Source organism: Oncorhynchus tshawytscha, linkage group LG30, assembly GCF_018296145.1.
Source record: "Oncorhynchus tshawytscha isolate Ot180627B linkage group LG30, Otsh_v2.0, whole genome shotgun sequence".
NCBI classification, from domain to species: domain Eukaryota; kingdom Metazoa; phylum Chordata; class Actinopteri; order Salmoniformes; family Salmonidae; genus Oncorhynchus; species Oncorhynchus tshawytscha.
Window position 1 is genome coordinate 2638307 of NC_056458.1, and position 24998 is coordinate 2663304.

Genomic DNA, 24998 nt, shown 5'->3' on the forward strand with positions numbered 1-24998 from the left:
TATTTAACTAGGCAAGTCAGTTAAGAACAAATAATTATTTTATAATGACGGTCTAAAAAGAAGAAGACGACGCTGGGCCTCAAGTGTCTTCAGGTATGAGGCCTCCGTCACCCTCATGAAGTTCAGGTATTCGCTGGTTGTGCTCCAATTGTGTTCTCTTCCCTGGGAAAATATACAATACCAGTCCAAAGTTTGGACACACCTACTCATTCAAGTCTTTTTCTTTATTTTTGCTATTTTCTACATTGTAAAATAATAGTGAAGACATCAAAATTATTAAATAACACAGAATCATGTAGTAATCAAAAAAGTGTTAAATCAATATATATTTTATATTTGAGATTCTTCAAAGTAGCCACCCTCGATGACAGCTTTGCACACTCTTGGCATTCTCTCAACCAGCAGATGATATGAGATTTACATTACAGGAATTATAAGGTACAGACTACATAGCAAACCTGAGAACAGCCAGTGTGAGTGCAGTTTTGTTCGCCAACCATGGATTGTCTCAGCAAATGTATTAAATCTTGTCCACCAAAGGCCAGTGTGGGACCAACCAGGATACGCCAATGATGCAAATAATACAAATCTTGGCTCAGAATATGATGACTTTAATCTGTAATCCAGTTTTATATAAACACTCCTAGATTCATAATGTCTCCTTAAATAATGTTTAAGAACATAACCCTGCCATGACAAAAGCCCTCTGTTGATAAGCCCTGTTGAAGAAATTGTGTGATTTGGGCTACAAGTGAACATGACAATTAACATTGAACTGTTCACCAACCGAGAATGGACCCTTGGGGTGCAGAGTTCATGGGTTTCAGGAGCATTGATTGTGTCGATGGACCCTGGGTGTCGGGGTGCAGGGCTCTGAGGTTGTGGTTTCACCATTCGAGCATGTTGCAGCTACTTCTGAGTCCGTAAATTCAGGAATGACCTCTGAAAGTATACAAACAGTATAACGTAAATTGGATACTCTGGCAAACATCAAACATGTAGCTAAGTCTTCCATGTATGTTTGTATGACAAGTTACTGACCCTGGTTCACATCGCATCGCAAACTCTCACACGCTACAGCTATTGTAGTTAGCTGCACTAAAGATATTGCTAGCCATCAAGCAATTGTCACGTTCTGACCTTTATTTCCTTTGTTTTGTATTTATTGAGTATGGTCAGGGCGTGAGTTGGGTGGGCAGTCTTTGTTTGATTTTCTATGATTTGGGGATTTGTATGTTTCGGCCTAGTATGGTTCTCAATCAGAGGCAGGTGTCATTAGTTGTCTCTGATTGAGAATCATACTTAGGTAGCCTGGGTTGCACTGTTTGTTTGTGGGTGATTGTCTATGCTAGTTGCTTGTGTCAGCACAGGTCTCATTTGTAGCTTCACGGTCGTTATTGTTTTTGTATGCAGTGTTCAGTACTTTCTTTAATTAAATATTCACTATGAACACATACCACGCCGCATTTTGGTCCTCTGATCCTTCTCGCCTCTCCTCTTCAGATGAAGAGGAGGAAGACCGTGACAGGATTACTGTGTTGATCATCGCTGCTTGCTGACATCATGGCTTCAAATATCGCTGTTGGTTGTGTCGAGTCCAGCATCCACGGAGTAGACATCACAGGTTTGCATCGGTCAAAATGGAGACTGGAAAAATGGAAAACGACTCGTTTTCTAATTTATAGTCAAAATTGGACATGGAATAATGGAAAACAAATACCATTGATCAAACAACTGAACAAAGTTTGCTTGCAAGCTAGTACTAACTGGCTGGCTATTGACTAGCTGGTTGCTATTGACTAGCTAGCACTAACATTAGCCGGCTATTGACTAGCTGGCTGGCTAGCCCTACCTGGTTACTGGCTATAGTCATGCTAGCTAGTGAAAGTAAGTTAATCCCTCAACCTGCTACAAGATGAAGCTGACCGGTCAGAGCTACCTGCTGCAGAAAGGTCTGATATCTCCACTATTTTCTGTAGCTAACGTAAACTCACCCCATTCCGTACAAATGTGAGCAACCGCGACATTCAAACGAGGCTGCAAAGAAAACTAATGGGACTGTAGCGACTGTGTTGACTGGGTGTGAACTACGTTTCTATTCAGGCGTTGATCGACATGGTAATGGCTCTATAGTATTGGAGAAAAGTTGAAAAGAAAATGGACCCTCCGTTACATCGTGACGTGTCATACCGTAACGTACCGCACACATAAAGCAACTATTTCTGTCTTACAATCTCTCCACCATGTGTAGCACTTCTCTCATCGTTTAAAAACAAGAAATGTACAGTGACGGGGGTAAGGGGGATATCTTGTCATTTTTTGCGTCATTACTGTAAGTGATCATGACTCTCAAAGCCGCTGTTTACTTCTGAAGATCCCTTTAGCACCGCCCTAAAAACCCAATTCAAATTCGACACAAACCTTCAAATAGGTATGTAATGACACATTATATAAACTCTTTATAGTGTTTTATTTACATTTTAGAGGCGATAAGGTGATAAGTTGGACAGATCGAGTGAAAAACGGTTTCCCACACATCTCCTCTCCTTCTCACTACCACGCATTAGTTTCGCTTCCCCACCCGCCATTTTTAAAAAGACCCGACGGATCTTATTGCTTTCTTGAATTATGCAGTTACGGGCAGCTTGAAGGTCATGTCATTCATTTTGTTGGAAATGGGTGAAATTGTGTATTACAATGGTATTGACATTACAGTTGATCTGGAAGTATTACGTTTTTGGGGAGCTAAAATAAGGTCAATTGTACAGACCAAGGCGATGTACAAAAGTGAGTGAGTTTGCGTTCTATTTCTTGTCGGCTGATGGTGTTAATGGACTGAGAAATTCTTCTTCTTTGAGGTTTAACGGCAGTTGGCATCTAATAATTTTTGCATTACCACCACCTACTAGACTGGAGTCCAACTCCCTTATACTTTGCTTGAATTTTTTAAAATAAATAAACAAATACCATAACACGACACTCACAAAAGAATAATAATAATAACACCACCCTACTCCACTATTTAAATCTATTTAGTCCTACCTCATGCCAACAACCTGAAAGGATGGGACACCACCACTCAACACACCCTGTAACTCTTCTGATGTCAAGTCTCGTACACCCAAATACCTCTCTGCAGCTGCCACCACAACCTCAATTTTCTGCAACCTACATTCCATCCCTGCAGTACAGTTGATAACCATTACTATAAATTCAAAAAATGCAATCTTACTGAAATATATATCACTTGTTGGCCTTTCACTCTGTACTGGTAAAGATATACTACTCACACCACTCCTCTCAGGATCCCTCCCCCTTGATCCATCTTCCTCTACATTCTTCACTGCCTCAGCATATGACAACTTCTGCACTACTCTGACCCTGGAAACCTCAACCTGCCTCTCTCGCACAGGACATTTCTGATCCCCAGTCCCATGGGCACCCCTACAATTAACACATACCACTACTTTCCTCAATATTACACATTCCTTTGTCTCATGCCCTTTTGCACATTCCTCACCCTAGGAACCTCCCTCCTACACACTGCTGCCACATGCCCATAAGCTGTAACAATGCAGGATAACTTATATCCTAACATCACTTGGTGAGGAAAAGACTAATGATCAAAACTCAAAAGAACAGACAATGACTTCTGATTCACCACTCACGCCACCCTGTCTGTGTCACACCAAGCGACGAGCATCACAAACACCAGGAATCTTCTCCTTCAGTTGGTCAGCTTTGACATTTACTGCTACCCCATTAATCACTCCTTTCAATGGCACCCTTTTCTTGAGAGCAATACAATTCACATTTATTTTTTCAATTTAAAGTTGAAAGTTCTTGTTTTTCAATCAACCAACAAAACATATTCCACATTCACAGATGTGACAGACTAAAAAAATTAAAATAAAATTAAAATAAATAAAATAAATAATATATAATTATTAAACAATTGAAAATAAATATAAAATATATATATATATATATATATATATATATATATATATATATATACAGTATAACTTGCAGCAGCACTATCAAGGTTCTTATTAGCTATTTCCAGCCTTAGCTGAGACGACACATTTTAAATGTAGGAGGGGTATTAGAGGCCCACAACAGAAGAATACATTTCTTAGCAAAGTATGTAATAGTCATAAGCAAAATTTCTCTGTCAGGACAGTCCTGCTGGGCATTAAGAAGATAGATACACGGGGTCATATCAAACTGTACATCTAGTATTTTCTGTGCAGCAGTATGTATAGATTGCCAAAATCTGGCAATCTCTCTACAGTTCCAAAATACATGCATATACAGTGCCTTGCGAAAGTATTCGGCCCCCTTGAACTTTGCGACCTTTTGCCACATTTCAGGCTTCAAACATAAAGATATAAAACTGTATTTTTTTGTGAAGAATCAACAACAAGTGGGACACAATCATGAAGTGGAACGACATTTATTGGATATTTCAAACTTTTTTAACAAATCAAAAACTGAAAACTTTACAGTTTTATATCTTGAAAAAATACAGTTTTATATCTTTATCTTTTTATATCTCTTTTTTTAGACTCCCCATGGAGTCTCAAAGGAGTGTAATAAAATTTGTACAAAAATTTGTAATTAGATTCTTTCATTTTTACATTAGTAGAGGAGCAGTATACCCTGTCGCAAACCTCTGCCCATAACTCATCACTGATAGTCAGACCAAGGTCCTTTTCTCAGATTATTTTCAAAGGAGTAAAGGAGGAGCCTCCTTTCTCAGAAAGGAGTCCATAGATTTAAGATATTTTGCCTTTAATGGATTGTGCTGTGACAAGAAGGGTTTCATCTTCATTCAACTGAGTTCTAAACCCCCTCTTGGAAGTAAATGAGGAAATTACATGTCTAATTTGAAGATATATAAAATAAAATACATGGGATCTTGGCACATTGAATTCACTCCAGAGCTCTGGAAAATATTTCAGTGTAGTGGTTTTCTGATGAAATAGGTCTGAAAAGGTCCTGATTCCTAGAGTATGCCAAAGATTAAAGTTGGCATCCTTCAGGACTTTTGGCAAGTCTGGGTTGCCTACTATGGGCGAGTGGGAACATATTTGGGAGGAAATGCCCAGGTATTTCTTACAGTCCCTCCAAGCTAGTAGGGTGCTGCCCCCTTCACTTAAGTTATTAATGAATATAATTGAGCTTAGTGGCAATGAACCACAGGATTGGGCTTCTATCTGAATCCACGTTGACTCTTGTCTGTTTGTGATCCATGTTAACATGTTGCCGATTTGGGCATACAAATAGGCGGGCGACTCCGGCAGCGCCGGCGTGAAGGGCGGCTCTGGCAGCTCCTGACTGACGGGCGGCTCTGGCAGCTCCTGACTGACGGGCGGCTCTGGCAGCTCCTGACTGACGGGCGGCTCTGGCAGCTCCTGACTGACGGGCGGCTCTGGCAGCTCCTGACTGACGGGCGGCTCTGGCAGCTCCTGACTGACGGGCGGCTCTGGCAGCTCCGGACAGGAGGGAGGCTCTGGAGGAGCCTCCGGAGGAGGCACCGGATAGACCGGACCGTGGAGGCACACTGGAGGTCTCGAGCACCAAGCCTGCACAACCTGTCCTGGCTGGATACTCCCCGTAGCCCGGCAAGTGCGGCGGGGTGGAACAGACCGCACTGGGCTGTGCTGGCAAACCGGGGACACCGTGCGTAGGGCTGGTGCCATATAACCCGGGGCGAGGAGACGCACTGGAGACCAGATGCTCTGAGCCGGCTTCATTGCTCCTGGCTCGATGCCCTCTCGCCACGTTAAGCACGGGGAGTTGGCTCAGGTCTCCTACCTGACTTAGCCACACTCCCTGTGTTCCACCCCCCAAGATATTTTTGGGGCTGCCTCTCGTCCCTGTTGCGCTGCCGTGATAACTCCTCATAACGCCTCCACTCGGCTTTAGCTGCCTCCAGCTCCTCCCTGGGGCGGCGATATTCCCGAGCCTGTGCCCAGGGTCCTGTAACGAATCTCTTCTTCGTCTGAGGAGTAGAAAGGATCGGACCAATATGCAGCGCGGTAAGTGTCCATGTTGATTTATTTAAACTGAACAGACAAAACAAAATAACAAAGTGAATGAAAGAAACAAAACACTTCCGTCAGGTGATACACACAAAACAGAAAACATTGAATGCCCACCCCAACTCACGCCCTGACCAAACTAAAACAGAGACATAAAAAGGAACTAAGGTCAGGACGTGACAGGTTAAGGGTACAATTAAAATCTCCGGCCACCACGCCAAAGGAAACACAATGCTCATTGAACAGGGTTATCATTTTTGACATGAAAGTAGGAGTGTCTGTGTTAGGGGCATATATCTTTAAGATAGTAATTGGTTGTCCGTACAGTGACCCAGTTATCAAAATAAATCTCCCCTCCGGATCAGATATGTTTTTGTCTATTATGAATGGAACATTCTTATGGATAAGTATGGTTGTACCTCTACTGTTTGATTTGAAAGATGAGAAATAGACCTGTCCCACCCAAGCTCTGCAGAGTTTGGCATGTTCAGCATCACAGAGGTGTGTCTCTTGTAATAGCGCGATGTCTGCTTTTTCCTTTTTTAGAGCACATAGTATCTTTTTCCGTTTTATTGCATGACCTAGACCATGGCAGTTCCATGTCAATAGATTTAAGGTGCTAGTCATCGAACAGTAATCCACCTTTAGTGCAAGTCATCTCTGGCTAAAGGTGGATAATAGTTAATGCTGCGTTCACATCAAAGGAAAATAAATGGTATACATAAAATAATAATCTCTGAACACCCCAGCCGAGTTCCCAAACAACTCAAAATATCCCGAGTAAGTGACAACGTAGCCCCCGTCCAGACCACATTAAAAGAGGGATAAAATCAAATCAATAGCCCAGCCTACATATGGTTCAGGCATGTTCAAAACATTCTTTCTGAGGGCTCTTCGTTGTTTTGTTTTTTAATGTCTGATGCATAGGAGGTTAATTTAATGTACTGTTAGGTTCTTATTTTTCAGCATAAAGAACTCACGGACACTAGAGAAGCTTAACCAAGTTTAATTATCCTCAAAGGGTCGACACAGCTGTATTCAGACAGCAAAACATTTCTCACCATCACAGTTACAGTGGGGAGAATGCAATAAACGTGAATGACAACTCAAAGTTTGATAACATGACAATTCCCACTCTCTCTTAGCCTGACTATGCCTTCAGGATACTTTTCTGCTGATTTTGGCAAAAATGGAAGTGCTAAAAAGCTTCCTGATGCTTACACCCTTTCTTCCCCGTCAGACTACAGGATCCAAGAGGTGTTCCCAAGCCATGTCATTCTCACTTTGCTCCCCATCATCTACCTCCATAGCCACCTGATATATACGTGCGGTAGCCTTAATCAATTTTACCTCATCTTGAGGTAACTCAACACTGTGTAGCCATTTTAACATCCATGCCCTCAGCACACGATATCCTAACAATATCACCAAAGTAACCCCTGCTATTACTAACACTGCTCCTGACACATATTTCACTATTCCCCTCATTTGCGCTGTAGTCCAGTTCCATGCAGTCAATATAGCTTCCTGCGCTACTACTACTGCTCATTCTGTTACTGTCCCTACAGCGACTGCTGTGAGAATAGCTATTGCTCGGAATCTGTCTCCTGCTCTCCTATTATCTTCATGGTTTACTGATAGGTCTAGGACTGGACCTTTCAGATACCCCCTACCTGTTTCCCAGTTTATTCATTGGTCCTTAGCCACCAATATCTCTAATGACCTGTGTTCTGCTACAGTTGGTACCTGCGTATAATACATCCCTGTGCTCAAGTTAGGTACACATCTCTCATCCCAAGGCCGATCTACCCCCCACCCGTTTGTAAACACCCTTGTTACAGAGTAGACTTTGGACCCCAATGGCTGATAAGCAACCACCTTCTGACACCTTCCGTTTACTGTGGTTCGGTCCCAATCTACTGGGAGATATGTCAAGTGTTTACTATCTGTCAGAAATGGGGGGGAGATTAGTGGCGTTGGAAGAGTATCCAATCGTACAAAACTCAGTCACGTTTCTTAATCGCACTCTGCAGGAGATGTGATGCTATTATCACAGCAAACCTTCCTTCTGGTGATGTGGTGTCCTTTATACAGGGATCGGTTGCTATACTTTCAAGTGGTATGCCTTCTGTGACAAACTCATTCCTGAAAGTTGACAACAGTGTCTGAAATGACAACACTATCTCTGCTACTTTCACCATTATCTGGGTATGTGTAACGTTAATTTCCTCTTCATAATAGTCCCTATATTGTACACAACTAGCCGTCCTCCCTTTTCTACGAGCTATTTCCTGTACCAATATACATAGAGGAGTGGTATCATTCCCCAGAGACTCTAGTACCAACTTCCTTAACTTACTAGCGACACAAACTTCCACCCCAGTCATGTTAAATTCTGCTCTGCCAATTCCCTGTAACGTTAATGCCTTGGTTTGCGGGACCCAATAGAATGCACTGATATCGGTCCTGCCAGAATCTGCAACTAACACTCCATAGGACTGACCCTTGATCCCTCCATCATACCATCTGCATTGATGTATGTCTGTCTCTGTCACTAGTTCAGGCCCTAAATGAGTCTGTAAGTATGCCTTCATCTGCTCATATGCATCTTCTTCCCCCTGTCACTTGACAGTAAGAATAGTTTGGTTCCCATATTCCCCCCTTAGGATGTTGTCCAGAGTATAATTACACCAACAAGCTATCTTTCCCCAGGTTCGTGGTCTACTGGTGTCTAAAATTTTCCCTGACCACTTCACTCCCCTAGTTGCTGTACTAAAGGGCATTACTGGTGAATACAACCTCCTTTTATGAGATAGCACTTCCCCCACACTATCCTTTGCTGCTCCATAGTCAGCAATGGTTGTGTCCATGCTATCAACCTTCTGAAATGTTTTAAGTTCGGGTAACATTAATCTGAAAGTTATCAACTGAGCTACAGCTGATCTTGAACCCTGACACATGATGTCTATTTGTGGCAACAGAGAAAATCTAGATATTTTCTGTAAACTCTCAGCATTATTACGTTCCTTCCACACTCCTGTCTGTAATAAAACCACACCTTGTTTAGAACAACCTATGTCCAATGTGCTAGTTCTGTTATCAAGTGGCTCCATCCATATCACCATACCATTGTGATTAGTGACCTGTTTAGTAGTTATAGCGTTAGTATCGACTTTACCCCAATGCATTCTCGTGTCTTCATATTTGGCAACCCATTCTATGTTAATAGTCAATCTATCATCTTTACATGGTTCATTAACCATCAGAGCAACCGACACTAAAACTGTGACGGTTAAAATCGCTCCCAGACCCACCCCAATTGCTTGTCTACAGTGAACTCTACTCTTCCTCTCTCACTTTAGCTCCGCTTCAGCCATCATGGCGAATTCTAGCTCACCCGTTATGCTGCGGGATCATTGACATCAGTACCATGGGTAAATTCGTAACCCAGTCTTTCCCTTCGGTACCAAAAGTCTCAACCAATTTCTCCTTAATCGAACGATTCTGGCGCTCCGTAATCCCTGCCGCTTGCTGCCTATACGGACAATGAAAAGCATGGGAGATTCCCAATGCCTTACATACCGCTTGTAGCACTTTAGAAGATAAATGCGTTCCTTGATCGGATCTAATGTCCGAAAAAAGCCCCATCTCGGTATCACTTCCCTCAACAGAGTTTGTGCCACAAAGTTCGCTGATGCTGTGGAAGTTGCAAATACTTCTCTCCATCTTGAAAATCTGTCCACCATCACCAATGCATGGGTCTTCCCGCTGCTTCGAGGAAGTGGCCCTATAAAGTGAATCTGCATGGTCCTTCCGGAAAGGGTTGCTGTCGGGCAGGAGTAGGCATTGTTGGTGCAATATTATGTTGGGCACATATCACACATCTTTTAACCCAGTCCCGAAATGTTCCTTTCACCACCACGTCTTCTTGAACTGAGAATACATGTTCACAGCCGATTGATGAGTTGGTCCGTGATACATTTCAGGAAGAGTAACATGTATCCCACTTGGCGCCACTGGCCTTCTAGTGTTAGTGTTATACCATAACCCTTCAATGTCTACTTGACACCCCTGCTCTAACCACTCCCGCATTTCCATCTTGCTAGTTTGTGAGTCTAAAATATTTACAGCAGCAATCCCAGCCTTCGTATTCACACTATTTACATGTGGTTCTCTAACACTTTCTCTCACCAAGGCAGCCACCTTAACCATTTCGCCTGCTCTACGATTACCTATGGCAATTTTATCTGTGCGACTAGTATGAGCTTCACATTTCACCACTGCTAATTTACTGTGTAACTGACATGCTTCCTCCAGTCCATTTTTTATTAGTGTTCCTGTCACTGTTAACATGCCTCTTTGTGACCACAATGTACTGAAATCATGAACTACCCCAAATGCATACCAAGAATCCATGTATATTGTTATATTCTCCCCTTCCGACAAACTACAAGCCTCGGCCAATGCATGTAACTCCGCCCCCTGGGCTGATACCGAGGCTGACATTGGGCCTGCCTTCACTATTCCTCTGTCATCACACACAGCATACCCCATTACTCTCTTCTCTTCTGTGGTTATGTAACTAGAGCCATCTGTATACAATACTTTTCCCGATTCTAATGCTGTCTCTTGCAAATCAGGCCTAGGTTTTGGAGTAATCTGATCTGGGTTACATGTATGCGATTCACCCTCCCCAGGCATTAACGGCGCAGGATTCAAAGCCCCAATCTTATGAAATTGTAGATTTTCCCCATTTTAACGTTAACTCCCATTTCGTCCATCTTGCACTAGTAACATGTTGTGCTTTCATGCTGTTCACTATGGTTGCTACTGCGTATGGAACATACAAAATCTATTTTTTGACCCATTGTAATGGAAGCCGTGTTATGCAACACCATTTCAGTCGCCTGTACCTCCCTAAGGCACGGTGGCATTCCTTTTGCATTCCTTTTGAGTCTAGCAATTTACTCCAGTACATTACTGGTCTCTCTCTACCCCCATGATTTTGCGTAACCACCGCGTTACAATGTCCTTCTTGTTCATTAACAAAAGTTTTGAAAGGTAATTTTAGGTTTGGCAATCCCAATGCTGTCGTTTGACACAATTGCTTCTCGAGAAACGCTTCCTCACACTCTTGATTCCACTCTATCCTCTCATGGGGACCCTTCCCACCTTTCGTCAACTCTGTAAGTGGCTATTTCAGAGAATAACAGAATAAAATGTCTAACAAAATTGAAAACTCCTAAAGTTTTCATGAGCGTGCGAGGAGTGTTTGGCTGTGCCAAAGAACGCATGGTTTCTATCTGATCCCGGGTAATGTGTTTTGTGCCCTTAAAAATCACAACCCCCAAATATGTTACTTCTTGCTTTGCTAGTTGTGCTTTCTCATATGATGCCTTATGACCCTGTTCCACCAAATAGTCTACCATTGTGGTGAGGTCTCGCATATGAGTTTCTTTGTCTTTTGATGCTAATAACAAATCATCCACATATTGTACCAACACAGAACCTTCAAACGTACATCCTTTTAACGATTGTTCAATGCAGAATGATACCAAGTGGGACTATTTGTGAATCCCATCGGTACTTTAGCCCACGTAAATTGCTCCCCCTGGCAACAGAACCCGAAGCAGTGTTGTGACTCCTCAGCCACCGGCACAGACCAAAATCCATTTTTCATGTCTAACAGACTGTACCATCCTGAGTCCGAGGGAATAGATGCCAATGCATGTTCATTTAGGCCTCGAAAATCCACAGTAATACGCCATTTTAGTCCTTTTTTTTACTGGGTATAAAGGGCTGTTGCATCGAGCTGGTCCGCGGATCACTATGCCACGTTCAAGTAATATTGGAAGGTACTCCGCCACCGATTTCTCAGCCTCTGGTTTAATAGGTTATTGCTTCATTGGTGATGGCGGTTCTCCCTCAACCACAACAGGCGTACAACCTTTGATTAGACCACAATCTAATGCGTCTTTTGCCCATAATGGATGGTCCTGAAACAACAATTGCTCTGCTTTCGACGTTCTTACTGCCAATTTTAATTTGTTACCTTTCAGAATCCACTCCCCCGGCATCTCGCAAAGATTATCCAACCCCAAAATCAGTTCTATTCCCATAGCCATGTAAAATTATCCTGGTATTGTCACTGGTCCTAGGTTTAATGACATGTTACCCTGCTGAACGTGATACTTTTCCCTGTCGCAAATTTAGCCAATTTTTTTATTGTATGGAATTAGTGATATTTGAGCGTCTGTATCTATTAGAAAGTTGTGTGAGACGTGACCTCCTACGTCTCCTTTCACATAAAAAACGTAATCTCTATGAACCACTATTGATCGAACGGAGGCCATGTACTGCTAGGCAAAATGTTAGGCAAAATGTCCTGCTGCTTTTAAGAGAGTTTACTGCTGCTCTTTTGACAAAGAAGCAAACACTTTTACTCCCAAGGTAGTAAAAGCATTTCCTCCCAAAGTAGCAGATTCCAGTACCACCATATATTCATTATTTCAAAGCCCGATAGCCCCACACCTAAAACAGGGAGCTAACCCTCTGTGCCTCATCACCGGGTTGCTACCCTTCCCTCTCGGTTTCTTTATCTTATTTGGACCATTGTAACCACTGTTGACTTTCACTGTGGCAGCATTAACCACTCGTACTGCTGTGGAGTAAATGGAATTAGATTCTACTCTCAACGCTGCTTGTACTATTTCATCCCAGTGAGAATGCTGATCTACCACCCCTGCGATAGCCATTTTGATAACAGGTTTCAAACCCAAACGGTGGAGGAGTTGCAATTGCATACACTCCTCTACACGTATTCTGATACTGTTGAAGCATAACCCTGAGTTGTTTCATTTGGTTTTGCCTATCCTCGAGGTCTTTCTCTAACTCTTGATTTAGGTTTTGACTTTTTTCTAGCTCATTAGCCAATTCCTGTTTCTGTTCATCTAATCTATGTGCATGCCCTTCGGATATTCCTAGTTTTTTATTTGTCGCCTCATTCTTGTCTGCTGCCTGGTGTCACGCCCTGGTCTTAGTATTTTGTGTTTTCTTTATTATTTTGGTCAGGCCAGGGTGTGACATGGGTTATTTATGTGGTGTGTTTTGTCTTGGGGTTTTTGTAGGTTATGGGATTGTGGTATAGTAGAGTAGTCTAGGAAAGTCTACTTACCTTTTACTATAATAACCTGGAGTGGTTCTCAATCAGAGGCAGGTGTTTATCGTTGTCTCTGAATGGGAACCATATTTAGGCAGCCATATTCTTTGAGTGTTTCGTGGGTGATTGTTCCTGTCTCTGTGTTTGTTTGCACCAGATAAGGCTGTTTAGGTTTTTCACGTTACGTTTATTGTTTTGTATTGTATCGTCATTATCTTTATTAAAGATGTATGAAGATAACCACGCTGCATTTTGGTCCGATCCCTGCTACACCTCCTCTTCAGAGGAAGAAAACCTTAACACCTGGTCCATTTTACCTAGCAGATCTTTATTTTTTCTCTTTTTCTAGTTTTATCAGTGTTCCACAGTACGATTGCATCCATAGGCTCTTGAATAGGAAATATTCTCAAGTATTTTTGTGTTCCAATTTTGTCCAATTTCACAAATTATCCCCGCCATTTATTTGGTTCTTGGTTTTGATTATATGCTTTTTTTAGTGCCTCTAAGACTATGGTAACATTTTCATTTTCTTTTCCTCCCTCCCCGGGTGTATCCTGGTCTTTAGAAGACATTTTTGTTTTCTTGTCTCAGCGTCACCCCCCCAGCGTTAATTAATAACAGTCTAGTCTATTAATTATTTGGACACTTTTGTACCTTATTAGTGCTTGTTTATCCTATCGTTCATCAATTCACATCCCGATAGTCCTGTACCAACTGCTCGTTTGCTCTCTACTGATACTTTCTAATATTGTCCACATATCTAGCTGCTTCACAGCCACTACACCTAGGCTCACACCCCTTTCTAGATTATGCAGGGAACCAACCCCGCTGGGATTTACCCACAAGGACTTACCTTTTGCAGATTATAAACTGCTCAGGTTTACCTTCCGGGCCTCACCCTTTTTTGTATAGTAATCACAGGTACTAACCCACTGGGATTTATCCCCTAGGACTTACCTTCTAAACAGGTACTGACCTGTTTGGGCTTACCTTCCGGGACTTACCTTTTACTATAAATCTATGACAGGTAATAACACTATGGGCCTTTTAAATTAACTCAGGCTTCCTAAGTCCATATCCTATAATTATTCAGCCTACGATTCTCATCTCCCCAAGATGTCAAAAAGAGTGGTAACAGGTGTAGGAACTTGCCTACCTTATTGCTGTGCCGGCTCCTGTTCCACTGATTTGGACTCTTTGGTTTGATAACAAAAATTGTGGTGAATCCTGCCGACAACGCCAACTGTTAGGTTCTTATTTTTCAGAGTAAATAACTCACGGACACTAGAGAAGCTTAACCAAGTTTAGTTCTTCCCAAAGGGTCGAAGCAGCTCTATTCAGACAGCAAAACATTTCTCACCATCACACTTATATACATCCTACTTAAAACACTTCTCCTTCTCTCCCATCCTTACATTTTATGGTTCTACAGGAAGAGAATTGTAGGCCTACTAGCTAGTGGAGATGCTGAACTGTCAGAATTAGCATCGCCATCAGGAACCATTTGCCCCTCACTCCTCTCCTCCGGCACTAACAGTTCTTTGGCTCGTTCTGGGTTCAATTCAACATCTTTCTCTGGATTTTTGGACTTGAAAAATGTCAACCTCTATTGCCTTTTCTTATACATTTTTTTAATGTGGCTTTTCCACGATTCAAATTCAGTAGGGAGACGACTACACTAGGCTATGTGACGTGATTACATAGGGACCTCTTCACTAGCTGACTACCAAGATCTATGTTAAGATCAGTTACTTAACCCCACTGGCCCTCTCCATAACCTCTATGTACAAATAAGAGAGCAGGTTTTGAATCATTGTGGCAGGATAGGATGATTATATATAAGGATCACCGCGCTTTTACATGATGGTCTTTCTGGGGGGCGGGATAAATAAGGAGGAGTCTACTTAATTTATTAGAATGTCAAATAATTAATAAATCATGCCGCGAGAGGTACAGAAAAACTCTCACATCTAGTGGATAATAAAATGATACAACACTGTTACATTTCCACCATATGAGACTTGATGCAGGATTAATAATGGTAACTTCAAACCATGTGAGATTTAACAATATTGGATACCTTACTGTACATACAGTACCAAGATATACATAACAATACAGCCTGTGTCACACTTCAATCAAAGTTTGTTACCTTAAATGTTTTAAACAGGCCTAAAAAAACAAGAAATGCTATCTGAAGTGGATGGTGACTGCATTTCCATCTATGTACTTCCTTCCCCCACACACATCCCTCCATACAAGTGTCAACTTTCAGTACAAACCACACTTGAAGCAAATTTAAACATTGAATTAAACCAAAAAACTACTTCCCCCTAATGTATCCTGGAGAGAAAGAGAGAGAAAGATAATACCACACGACACGAGAGAAATGGGAGACACACTTTGAGAGCATCATTTCTAACAAGTGTAAAAAAAACAATCCAGTAGAGGTTAACTCAAACAGATCCTGTAGAGGTTACCTCAAACCGTTTGTAAAGGACACAGGGGACATTTGGGACATAGGAATGAATAATGATACGTTTTTGACCATTTCCAATTATTACCACTCAATTCTATAGTTTGGGTAATACCAGTGATTTAAGAATGTAATGTAATATAAAACAATAATCTGTTTCCATTACGTGGCATTGTATCCAGAATTTAAGTAGATCCAAGTAAATGTTTTTAGTACTGAATATCGAGTTGATAAGCCAGCACTAACTTTTTGAAGGACTTTGCAGATTTGTTAAACAACAGGTTTCATATTTTGACTAGTTGATGTCACAGGGACAGTCATTACAGAACATATGTCAATGCAATAGGTCAAAATGACAAGATTACAAGAAAGGGTCTCTGGGATTGTTTACTATTCCGCTTAACGGGACACTATCATATATTACATTACACTATCATCTGATGTGTCTGAAGTATGATTCTGTAGACACATGGTTTAATCAAGACTTCCTGAACAAGATGGCCATTTTGTTTATTTTTACCATGCATTTTACCACACACGCCAGTACCCACACACAAACAACCTATTTGTTAGTGGTGTTGAAACCGTGTTTGATTTATTGTGTTTTAGTGGGCTCTTCACGGGTTGGCACACACATGACATTTTCTGAAGTATCTATTGTCCGAGTTTTGGTTGCACACATGTAAATTCTCTTGATAAGAAATGTACTGAAAAACCCAATGTAAACCTGGTACACAAAATGTTTGAAATATCTTTTAAAAAAAGAGTCTGAAGTACAGGGAAAGAAAAGGGAAAGAAACACTCACTTATGGGGTTGAATGACTTCTGACCTCTGAGTTAGGCCTCTGAGGCTTGAGCTGACAAAAGAGTTACAGTCTGCATTCCATAGACAAGATGTGGTGGGTGTAACAGAGATAGCCTGAATGTAGTAGAACAAAACCCCCATTGATCCTAATCATCCTGGCATCTGGGAAATGGCACCAGATGCAGACTTTTTTTATTTCATATTTTATTTAACTAGGCAAGTCAGTCAAGTACAAATTCTTATTTACAATGACAGCCTACACCGGCCAAACCCGGACAACGCTGGGCCAATTGTGCGCCGCCCTATGGGATTCTCAATCACGGCAGGTTGTGATACAGCCTGGGTTTGTACTAGGGTGTCTGTAGTGATGCCTCCTGAGATGCAGTGCCTTAGACCGTAGTGCCACTCGGGAGCCCCCAGATAACAACTGGGTGTACCTGAAGTAGCTTATGATGCCCCCTGATCTGCATGGGGGGGTGGAACCAGCCAATACTAAGCATTTTTGGGTCCCCTATATAATATCTGTTTTTTTTTTCTTCATTAAAGGCTAAACTCTCGGCAACACACACTTCGAGGTGTGTGTCGAACAGCTTCATTATTGCAATAATTAATCCATTTTAAATGAAGATGATTGTTTGAAGAAAAGACAAAGTCTCTCTCAGTACTATGCATTTCTATGACACCTTACAGACAGAGAGCTTGATTGGGTAAAGGATAAGGTATTTTATATGAAGAAGTGTATTGCTGTTGTTGTTTTTGTTTGTTTGTTTTTGTCTTGCTTCAATACAAATCTCACCAGATTGTGTCCGCTGGGTGGTTGGGATTTCTCCCTGAGGATTAGCCCTCTGACTCCCTGACCCTGTAACTCTGCAGCGAGGTCGCCGATATGTTACCTTAAAATTTTACGATAAACGAGGCAATGTGAGGGAAAATGTTGTGGTCTCTAGCGATAGCATTGAATTGTAAACATCTCCTCTCCCTCTATCTTGGTTTGTGCAGATGACTGTGACCTCCTCCTCAGACCAATTGGCAGTACTTCCAGAACATTGTTCTGGGAACCAAAGGGGATATCTCAGTTTCAAGGTCTCAGTTTGGAGAGAAGAAGCCTTGTGAGGTATTGGTCAGGCACATGCAGGAACCAAACCTTAATGACGAATTAATGATTAATAATGTAAATTGTGCAATTATAACTTGTTTGTGAAAGCAGTATATAAGAGAAATAATGGAACTGCTCCGGCAGAGCTCCCGACCAACGTGCTATGGTGCATTAAGTTTGTTGGAACCTCTCCAGCTTGCTGATAATAAAGGATGATTAATTTAGGTTTGACTGAGTCCCTAGTGAAAATTTCCAAGACACCATACTGTGTCCTTCTCCTGCGGGTACATTCTGAACCCCCACACCCCACAGCTTAACTGGATATTGTTGTATTGAATGTAAGAAAATAGCTACGCAAAGGGCCAGATAGGTAACCATTTACAGTAAACACTTAATTATTAGCCTACTTAGTCAATAAGCCTGACTGAAGATCTAGCTATGTTAGCTACAGAAATTAATGTAGAAATCTCCCCTTTCTACAGCAGGTACCTCTGGCCGGGCTGCTTTATCTTGCAGCAGGTTGAGAGACTAACGTTGAGAGACTTACTTAATCTAGCTAGCATGAGGGACAAACTAATATCCACTAGTTAGCATGACTATAGCCAGTAGCCAGGTAGCAAGCCTGCTAGCTAATTGGTTTGCACCACCAAGCCAACTTTGTTCAGTTGTTACTGAGTTCGTTCTATTGGCATGCTAACTTCATGATTATTTAAACATCTTAGGTAACGTTAATATTTTTATCTTCCCGTCACATAAATGTCTAATCCTTTCTTCTGTGCTGCCGACACTGCAGCTCAACCCAGACCCGATATGCACCGTGAATATTATATTATTGCAACATGGGGCATCTACTTCCAGGTATGAATAAAAATAAAAAATGTGATACATTTTGTCGTAATTTGTTGACATCCATTTTTTCCCCCCCCAACTACAAAAATTATAAAATGATTAATTTCCTTTTGTTAGAGGACGTTTACAGAAATAGGAAGTATCCTCTATACTCGATTTTTATCTTGTCCTCTAATAGGAAATATTAATTGGCCAAAAAAGTACATGGACCATGCTGGAGTCTGCCCAGATGCTCAAAAGCCTTTAACATCTCCAACTGACCAATTTGCTGCCTCCATTATTCATTTTTAGCTTTAGAGTTATTGCTTAGTGTAGCTGCACTGTTTGTAGTCAGATTTACCTTATGTTTTGAAAAAGGAGCCCCTGTCTCAATTTGTATTCATTATGGAGCCCCATTAGCTGCTGCCAATGAAGCAGCTACCCTTCCTTGGACCAGAAAAATTAAGGCAGATAAAAAATGTTTTACGTTACAATACATTCACAACAGATTTCACAACATATTAAGTGTGTGCCCAAAGGCCCATACTGTACTACCACATACAGTGCCTTGCGAAAGTATACAGTGCCTTGCGACAGTTTTATATCTTTATGTTTGAAGCCTGAAATGTGGCAAAAGGTCGCAAAGTTCAAGGGGGCCGAATACTTTCGCAAAGGCACTGTATATAGATCACAAAATCTATGTTTACATGTGTATGTGCCTATGTTTGTGTTGCTTCAGAGTATTAACAACATTTGCAACACTGTGACATCATTGCGTGAGACCAATCATTGAGTACGGCCATTTGTAACCCCACCCACCGGCCTACTTGGTTTGAGGTTAGTACCAGATATCAAACAAACGGTAGGAGTGAAATCTTTGGAAAAATTGGACCCTTGCCTTTTGGCTTATCCATTTGTGGTTTCAGGGTGGGTGAAAACAGAGTTGGGTGCTGTGGAATCGGTGAAAGTAACCCGAAGTGGTCTTGTGATAATTATTTGTGTTCCTGCAGGTCAGAGGGAGCAGGCGCTCTGAGCCAAATGACTGGGGACAAGATATGTGAATCGTTTTGCGCTCACGAAAAGGGTGCCATTGAAAGGAGTGATTACTGGGGTAGCGGTAAATGTGAAAGTGGACCAACTGAAGGGGAAGATTCAATGGCTGCAGTCCAAACACGTTATTTTTACCCCCTCAGCCCTTGCGCTATCCACACATCTGTCACGCTGATCCTCAAAACGGGGGCCTCTCAGGGGAGCGTGCTTAGTCCCCTCCTGTCCTCCCTGTTCACCCACGGCTGTGTGGCCAAGCATGACACCATCATTAAGTTTGCTAGCTTCATACTATTTTTCTGACATGCCGAAAATGGAGCCTTGTTGATTACATTTGTGGATTTAGTGGAGTAGGGAGGTGGGTTTTTAATGAGTGTAGGGTTAGATGATAGGGTATTGGTTGATTTATTTCCTTTTTTCCAAGAAAAGTTTTAGGGAGTTATACTCCAGTGCAGTTGGTAGTGCAACATCTGTTGGATGCCAACCACCTTTAAACCTCATCGAAGATATCAAACGAGGCTGAATATCCTGCTTGGTTCCAGGAATCCGTGAGCAATTGGAAACAAAATGAGGAACTGTGAAAATCAGGGCAGTGCAGTGGAAAAGCCGCCATGATTAATTTGCTTCAATACAGCTCATAATAATGAAACCCAGAAATTAATTACCTTTGTTTTGTTCAGCAATTCCTATGTGGAAAATTAATGGGGTCTGAGGTTTAGGAGATCTTAAAAGTTTGATATTTAGTTAGTTAACATTAACTTTATAAATTATTTAGCCTTTGTGCTTTTTAAAAATGTCATAAGTGCTTCAAAATTCACAAAAAGTGATGTTAGCTGATGAAGATGAACATAGAACAAGAAGTTATCCTAAACCTATGTTTACCACATACCTTATATTTGGCGTTTATCCAAAACCCTTACAAAAACACAATTCATTTTCCCAATAGGCTATGTACAACACACCATGGCGGAGTTAGTACCTACAAAAAAGACGCCATTACTATATTGGAAACGACAGGCTGTGATCGGTCTTGGGTTAGTTATAAAAAAAAAAAATCGGTACATGGCTTCCATCTTTGAGGACATGTAGAGCGGTCACTCGACTATCTTGTCAATACAATAGATAATCTTTGTTTTATGGATGGGTGGACTAGCTGCGCTACAATATTTACGGGTTAGTTTGACTTCAATTGGATTAAATACTCATTAAATGTGTCGGTATGATGAGCTAGCGAGTTGGGGAAATCTCCCATGCTTTTCTAACGAATTCTAGCGCGGATTGGTTGTTTGCAAGCTAACTAGCACATTTGCCTTGTTTACATTGCTAACGATAGATAGCTAGCTAACCATTTTCGAGCCCTGCCGTCCAGTGTTTGAGGTTTAGGTTTGAATTTGAGTAGGTATCGTAGCTATAACATATTGCCATCACACACTCATTTGTATTTGTCAATTAATACTGCTTAAATATCTATATTTACGAGGGGTGCCTAGCTAATTCGTAATTGTTGTGTACTGTATCGAGTACTTAAATTAGCTAGCAAGCCAGTTAACTTTGCAGTGCGAGATAAACATGGCAATGTTTTTCATTGTTGGTTTTAATATAGACCTAATTTTTTGATTCTGGTAAATAACGTTATAGGTGAAACTGTGGCGGACAAAATCGCCGCTGCTGTTTTTTTAAAGGCATAGAGCAGCAAACCGAGATGAAGGGGTAAGTGAGGCAGAAAAAACTTTCGTTAATGGGCAATCAACCTTTTGTTTTATGTTGTCCAGTTAACTATTGGCTGACTGTTGCCGCCTTCTCCCCTGTACCACAGGCAGCAGAAGAGCCCGGATGACGACGGTGACGTGCCCATAATCGATGAAGGTGAGCGCCATAGAGAGTATTCTATGATTTATCATAATGGTGAGAATTAACTACTTTTGTTATAGACTGAACAAAAATATAAACGCAACGTTTTCATTGATTTTACTGAGTTGCAGTTGGGGGCGGCATGTTAGCTTAGTGGTTAGAGCGTTGCCCTGAACAAGGCAGTTAACCCGGTAGGCCGTCATTGTAAATAAGAATTCGTTCTTGCCTAGTTAAATAAAAGGAAATCCAGTATTGTGAAATAAATGTAGTAGGCCCTAATCAATGCATTTCACATGACTGGGAATACAGATTATTTTAACCTTTATTTAACTAGGCAAGTCAGTTAAGAACAGATTCTTATTTACAATGACTGCCTACCAGGGAACAGTGGGCTAACTGCTTTGTTCAGGGGCAGAACAACAGATTTTTACCTTGTCAGCTCTGGGATTCAATCCAGCAACCTTTCAGTCTGCAGCCACCTTCTCGTCTGATCAGCCAATCAAGGACCTGTTCAATACAGAAGGAGGCGGATTGCCGGTAGGGGATTTGTACCCTTTTGTGTGTTTGTTTTTTTTGGGGGGGGGGGGTTACTGGCCCAACGCTCCAACCACTAGGCTACCTGCCGCCCCATCTGTTGTCACCCAATACCTTGAAAAAAGTATAAAAAAAATAGGGCCTCAGGATCTCATGATGTTTTTTTTGTGCATTACCATAGATAAAATGCAAATGTGTTTCATTGTCTGTAGTTTACGGTATGCCTGTCCATTCAATAACCCCACTGCCATCATGGGCCACTCTGACAACATTTGACATCAGTGAACCGCTTGCCCACACGATGCCATACACGTGGTCTGCAGTTGTGAGGCCGGTTCGACGTACTGCCGAATTCTTTAAAACGCCGGAAGTGGCTTATGGTAGAGATGAACATTCAATTCTCTGGAAACCGCACCTGTGGGTATTCCTGTAGTCAGCATGCCAATTGCACACTCCCTCAACTTGATACATCTGTGGTATTGTGTTGTATGATAAAACTGCACGTTTTAGAGCGGCCTTTTATTGTCTCCAGCACCTGTGTAATGATCATGCTGTTTAGTCAGATTCTTGATATGCCACACCTGTCAGGTGGATGGATTATCTTGGCAAAGGATAAATGCTCACAAACAGGGATGTAAACAAATTTGTTTACATAAAACATTTTTGCATATGGAACATTTCTGGGATCTTTTATTTCAGATCATAAACATGGGACCAACACTTTACGTGTTGCGTTCTATACTTTTGTTCAGTGTAAACTATATATGTTCTTTGCATTGCTTCAATGAATGGTCAATGTGATGTGTGTTTACTGAAATGATTCAGGCTGTGATCTATGCAAGTACACATGCTGTCATAGCCATGGGCCTAGGGCCTATAGTTTCCCAAACTCAATCCTGGGGACCCCAAGGGGTGCACATTTTGGATTTTGCCCTGACACTACACAGCTGATACAAATAATCAAAGCTTGATGATTAGTTTATTATATGAGTCAGCTGTGTAGTGCTAGGGCAAAAAATGTTCTGCCAAGTTGTCTCTCATATATCCTGCTAATGTTAATGTAAAAACTGGTTAGTCAGGTTGATCTGATTTATTACTTTGGGGGACCGAGTGGCGCAGCGGTCCAAGTCACTGCATGTCAGTGCTCGAGGCGTCACTACAGACCTGGATTCGATCCTGGGCTGTATCGCAACCGGCCGTTATCGGGCTTCCCCTAGGGCGGCGCATCATTGGCCTAGCGTCGTCCGGGTTAGGGGAGAGTTTTTGACCAAGGTGGGCTGTCATTGTAAATAAGATTTTTTTTCTTAACTGACTTAAATAAAATAAAAAAGAATACAAAAACTACAAGACTCTCCGGTCTCGCCCTCAGGTGCTGTTGCCACAGCCGACGACCCAACTGCCATCACCACCATCCAGTCTGCAGCCACCTTCTCGTCTGATCAACCAATCAAGTACCTGTTCAAGACCGAAGGAGGCGGGTTGCCGGTAGGGGAGTTGTACCCTCCCTCAGGGCAGGTAGAAGGGACTTTGCATGCCACACACACTCAGTCTGTCCCAATTTTCTCCCTTCCCCTTGGCCCTAAACCTTCGATGTTTGCACATTTGTAAGGTTGAAGAACCAGATTCTGTCTTAGCCATCCCTTTACTGACCCAACCCCCTCTGTTCAGGTGACGTACCGGGTGATCCAGGTGTCTGATGGACAGGTGGACGGACAGACAGACGGTGCCTCTGCTGTTAGCGTGGTGACGGGCTTCCCCGCAACGACACAGACTGTCACACAGGTACAACCCTTGGATGGTGTTGAGACACACACACACACACACACACAAAATGCACAAGTTTGCTTTGTCTCACATATATCATCCCCTTTGGCTGGAGTGCGTCTCTTGATAAAGTTTCACCCATCATTTCCTTTCCCCACACACTTTATTGTGCATGCAAGCAGCTGTCCATTCAGTTTATTAGTTGGATCTGTTGCTATCTAAAATATCTGTCATGTGTGTTGTCTGTCTGTCAGGCGGTGTTTTCCCAGTCTGAGGGACTGGAGGGGGAAGCCTCAGAGACTCACTACTACTACCCTGTCACTGATGCCACACAGACTACCATGGTTGAGAATGTACAAGCGCCAGAAACACTGCTCACTCAGAGCACACCCACTGGTCAGTTGAAATTATGTCATTCAAACATGTCCCAATTAGCCCCCTGCCCCATCCTTCAATGTTGGCATATCTGTAAGATGTAAGCAAGATAGCACTTTTCCGGTTATACCTAATCAGGAAACTTCAGATCTGCAAAAACCGAAGGGTTAGGTCCAAGGGCAAGGTGGAGGGAGAGAATTTGGGCCAGCTGAGATAGTCAGTCAATCTGTACATTGTCTGTTTGCTTAATAGTGCCCTGTGTCTTCCAGGTCAGCTATATGTGATGATGTCCCCACAGGACGTGTTGGGCGGAACAAACCAGAGGTCCATAGCACCCTCAACAAAGATATCTAACACATAACATCACATCCCCTCTGTCCAGGTTATGATATTACATAACCCATCACTGACTAGGCCTTCGGGCCTTCATCAAGGGAACTGGGGTTGTCCAATAAGAAAAGCTAATTTGGTTTCCCATTGCAAAATATTAAAAATTGTTTTCTGTTGCGTGGCCTAATGAACACGACCATAGTTAAAATAACATGACATTGCCAATAGTATTTCATACCTGGTGAATGTGGTGATAGGTCTACATGTTGTACATTGGGCTACTGTTTTGAATCCTCTTTTTCTATTCTACAGCAAGTCAGAGCCTCCTCGTACATCTAGAGATGACAAGAGACGAGCCCAACACAATGAAGGTACTTGAATATACAGCAGTACTGTGACCTTGAAAATGTTCAAGGATGTTGATCTGTGAAGTCTTGTTTTATATTTGTTCAAGACATTTTATAACCTTTTTAATCGGTCCCCAGTTGAGCGCCGACGCAGAGATAAGATAAACAACTGGATCGTCCAGCTGTCCAAAACCATCCCAGACTGCACCCTGGATGCGACGAAGAATGGGCAGGTGAGTTCCCAGGTACTCAAGTCAAGTCTTCATATTTTATTCAACTGGTATACGTTTTCACATGGACGCATTTCTGAGATTCTCTTTCTAGTCCTTCTTCCTTGAT

At 42.0% G+C, this 24998-nt stretch overlaps 1 protein-coding gene and 1 long non-coding RNA gene across 17 annotated transcripts in view; one reads left to right on the forward strand and one right to left on the reverse strand.

Moving 5' to 3' along the window:
* On the reverse strand, positions 1-21823 carry LOC121841435. Of its 2 annotated transcripts, none has more exons than XR_006080467.1 (3): positions 21741-21823; positions 1458-1647; positions 1-942 (listed from the first exon to the last, which is right to left on the reverse strand). It is a non-coding gene; the product is annotated as an uncharacterized LOC121841435 (long non-coding RNA). The 2 variants fall into 2 exon arrangements; XR_006080466.1 differs by lacking the exon at positions 21741-21823 and adding an exon at positions 20348-20506.
* Positions 20480-24998, forward strand: part of LOC112229002 (upstream stimulatory factor 1) — a 20623-nt gene continuing 16104 nt past the window's right edge. For 5 of the 15 annotated variants that reach the window (XR_002950114.2, XM_024394854.2, XM_024394858.2 and 2 more), the window contains exons 1-9: positions 20480-20631; positions 21097-21168; positions 21275-21363; positions 23213-23358; positions 23512-23625; positions 23862-24003; positions 24252-24306; positions 24625-24683; positions 24798-24892. Coding sequence is in view for 13 of the 15 variants with exons in the window: in XM_024394854.2 (XP_024250622.1) it covers positions 21161-21168; positions 21275-21363; positions 23213-23358; positions 23512-23625; positions 23862-24003; positions 24252-24306; positions 24625-24683; positions 24798-24892 (708 nt within the window). In the remaining 2 variants the exon portion in view is untranslated. Of the gene's footprint in view, positions 20632-20699; positions 20854-21096; positions 21169-21274; positions 21364-23212; positions 23359-23511; positions 23626-23861; positions 24004-24251; positions 24307-24624; positions 24684-24797; positions 24905-24998 lie in introns of those variants that run through there. The other 10 variants (XR_002950113.2, XM_024394852.2, XM_024394856.2 and 7 more) reach the window with 7 other exon arrangements.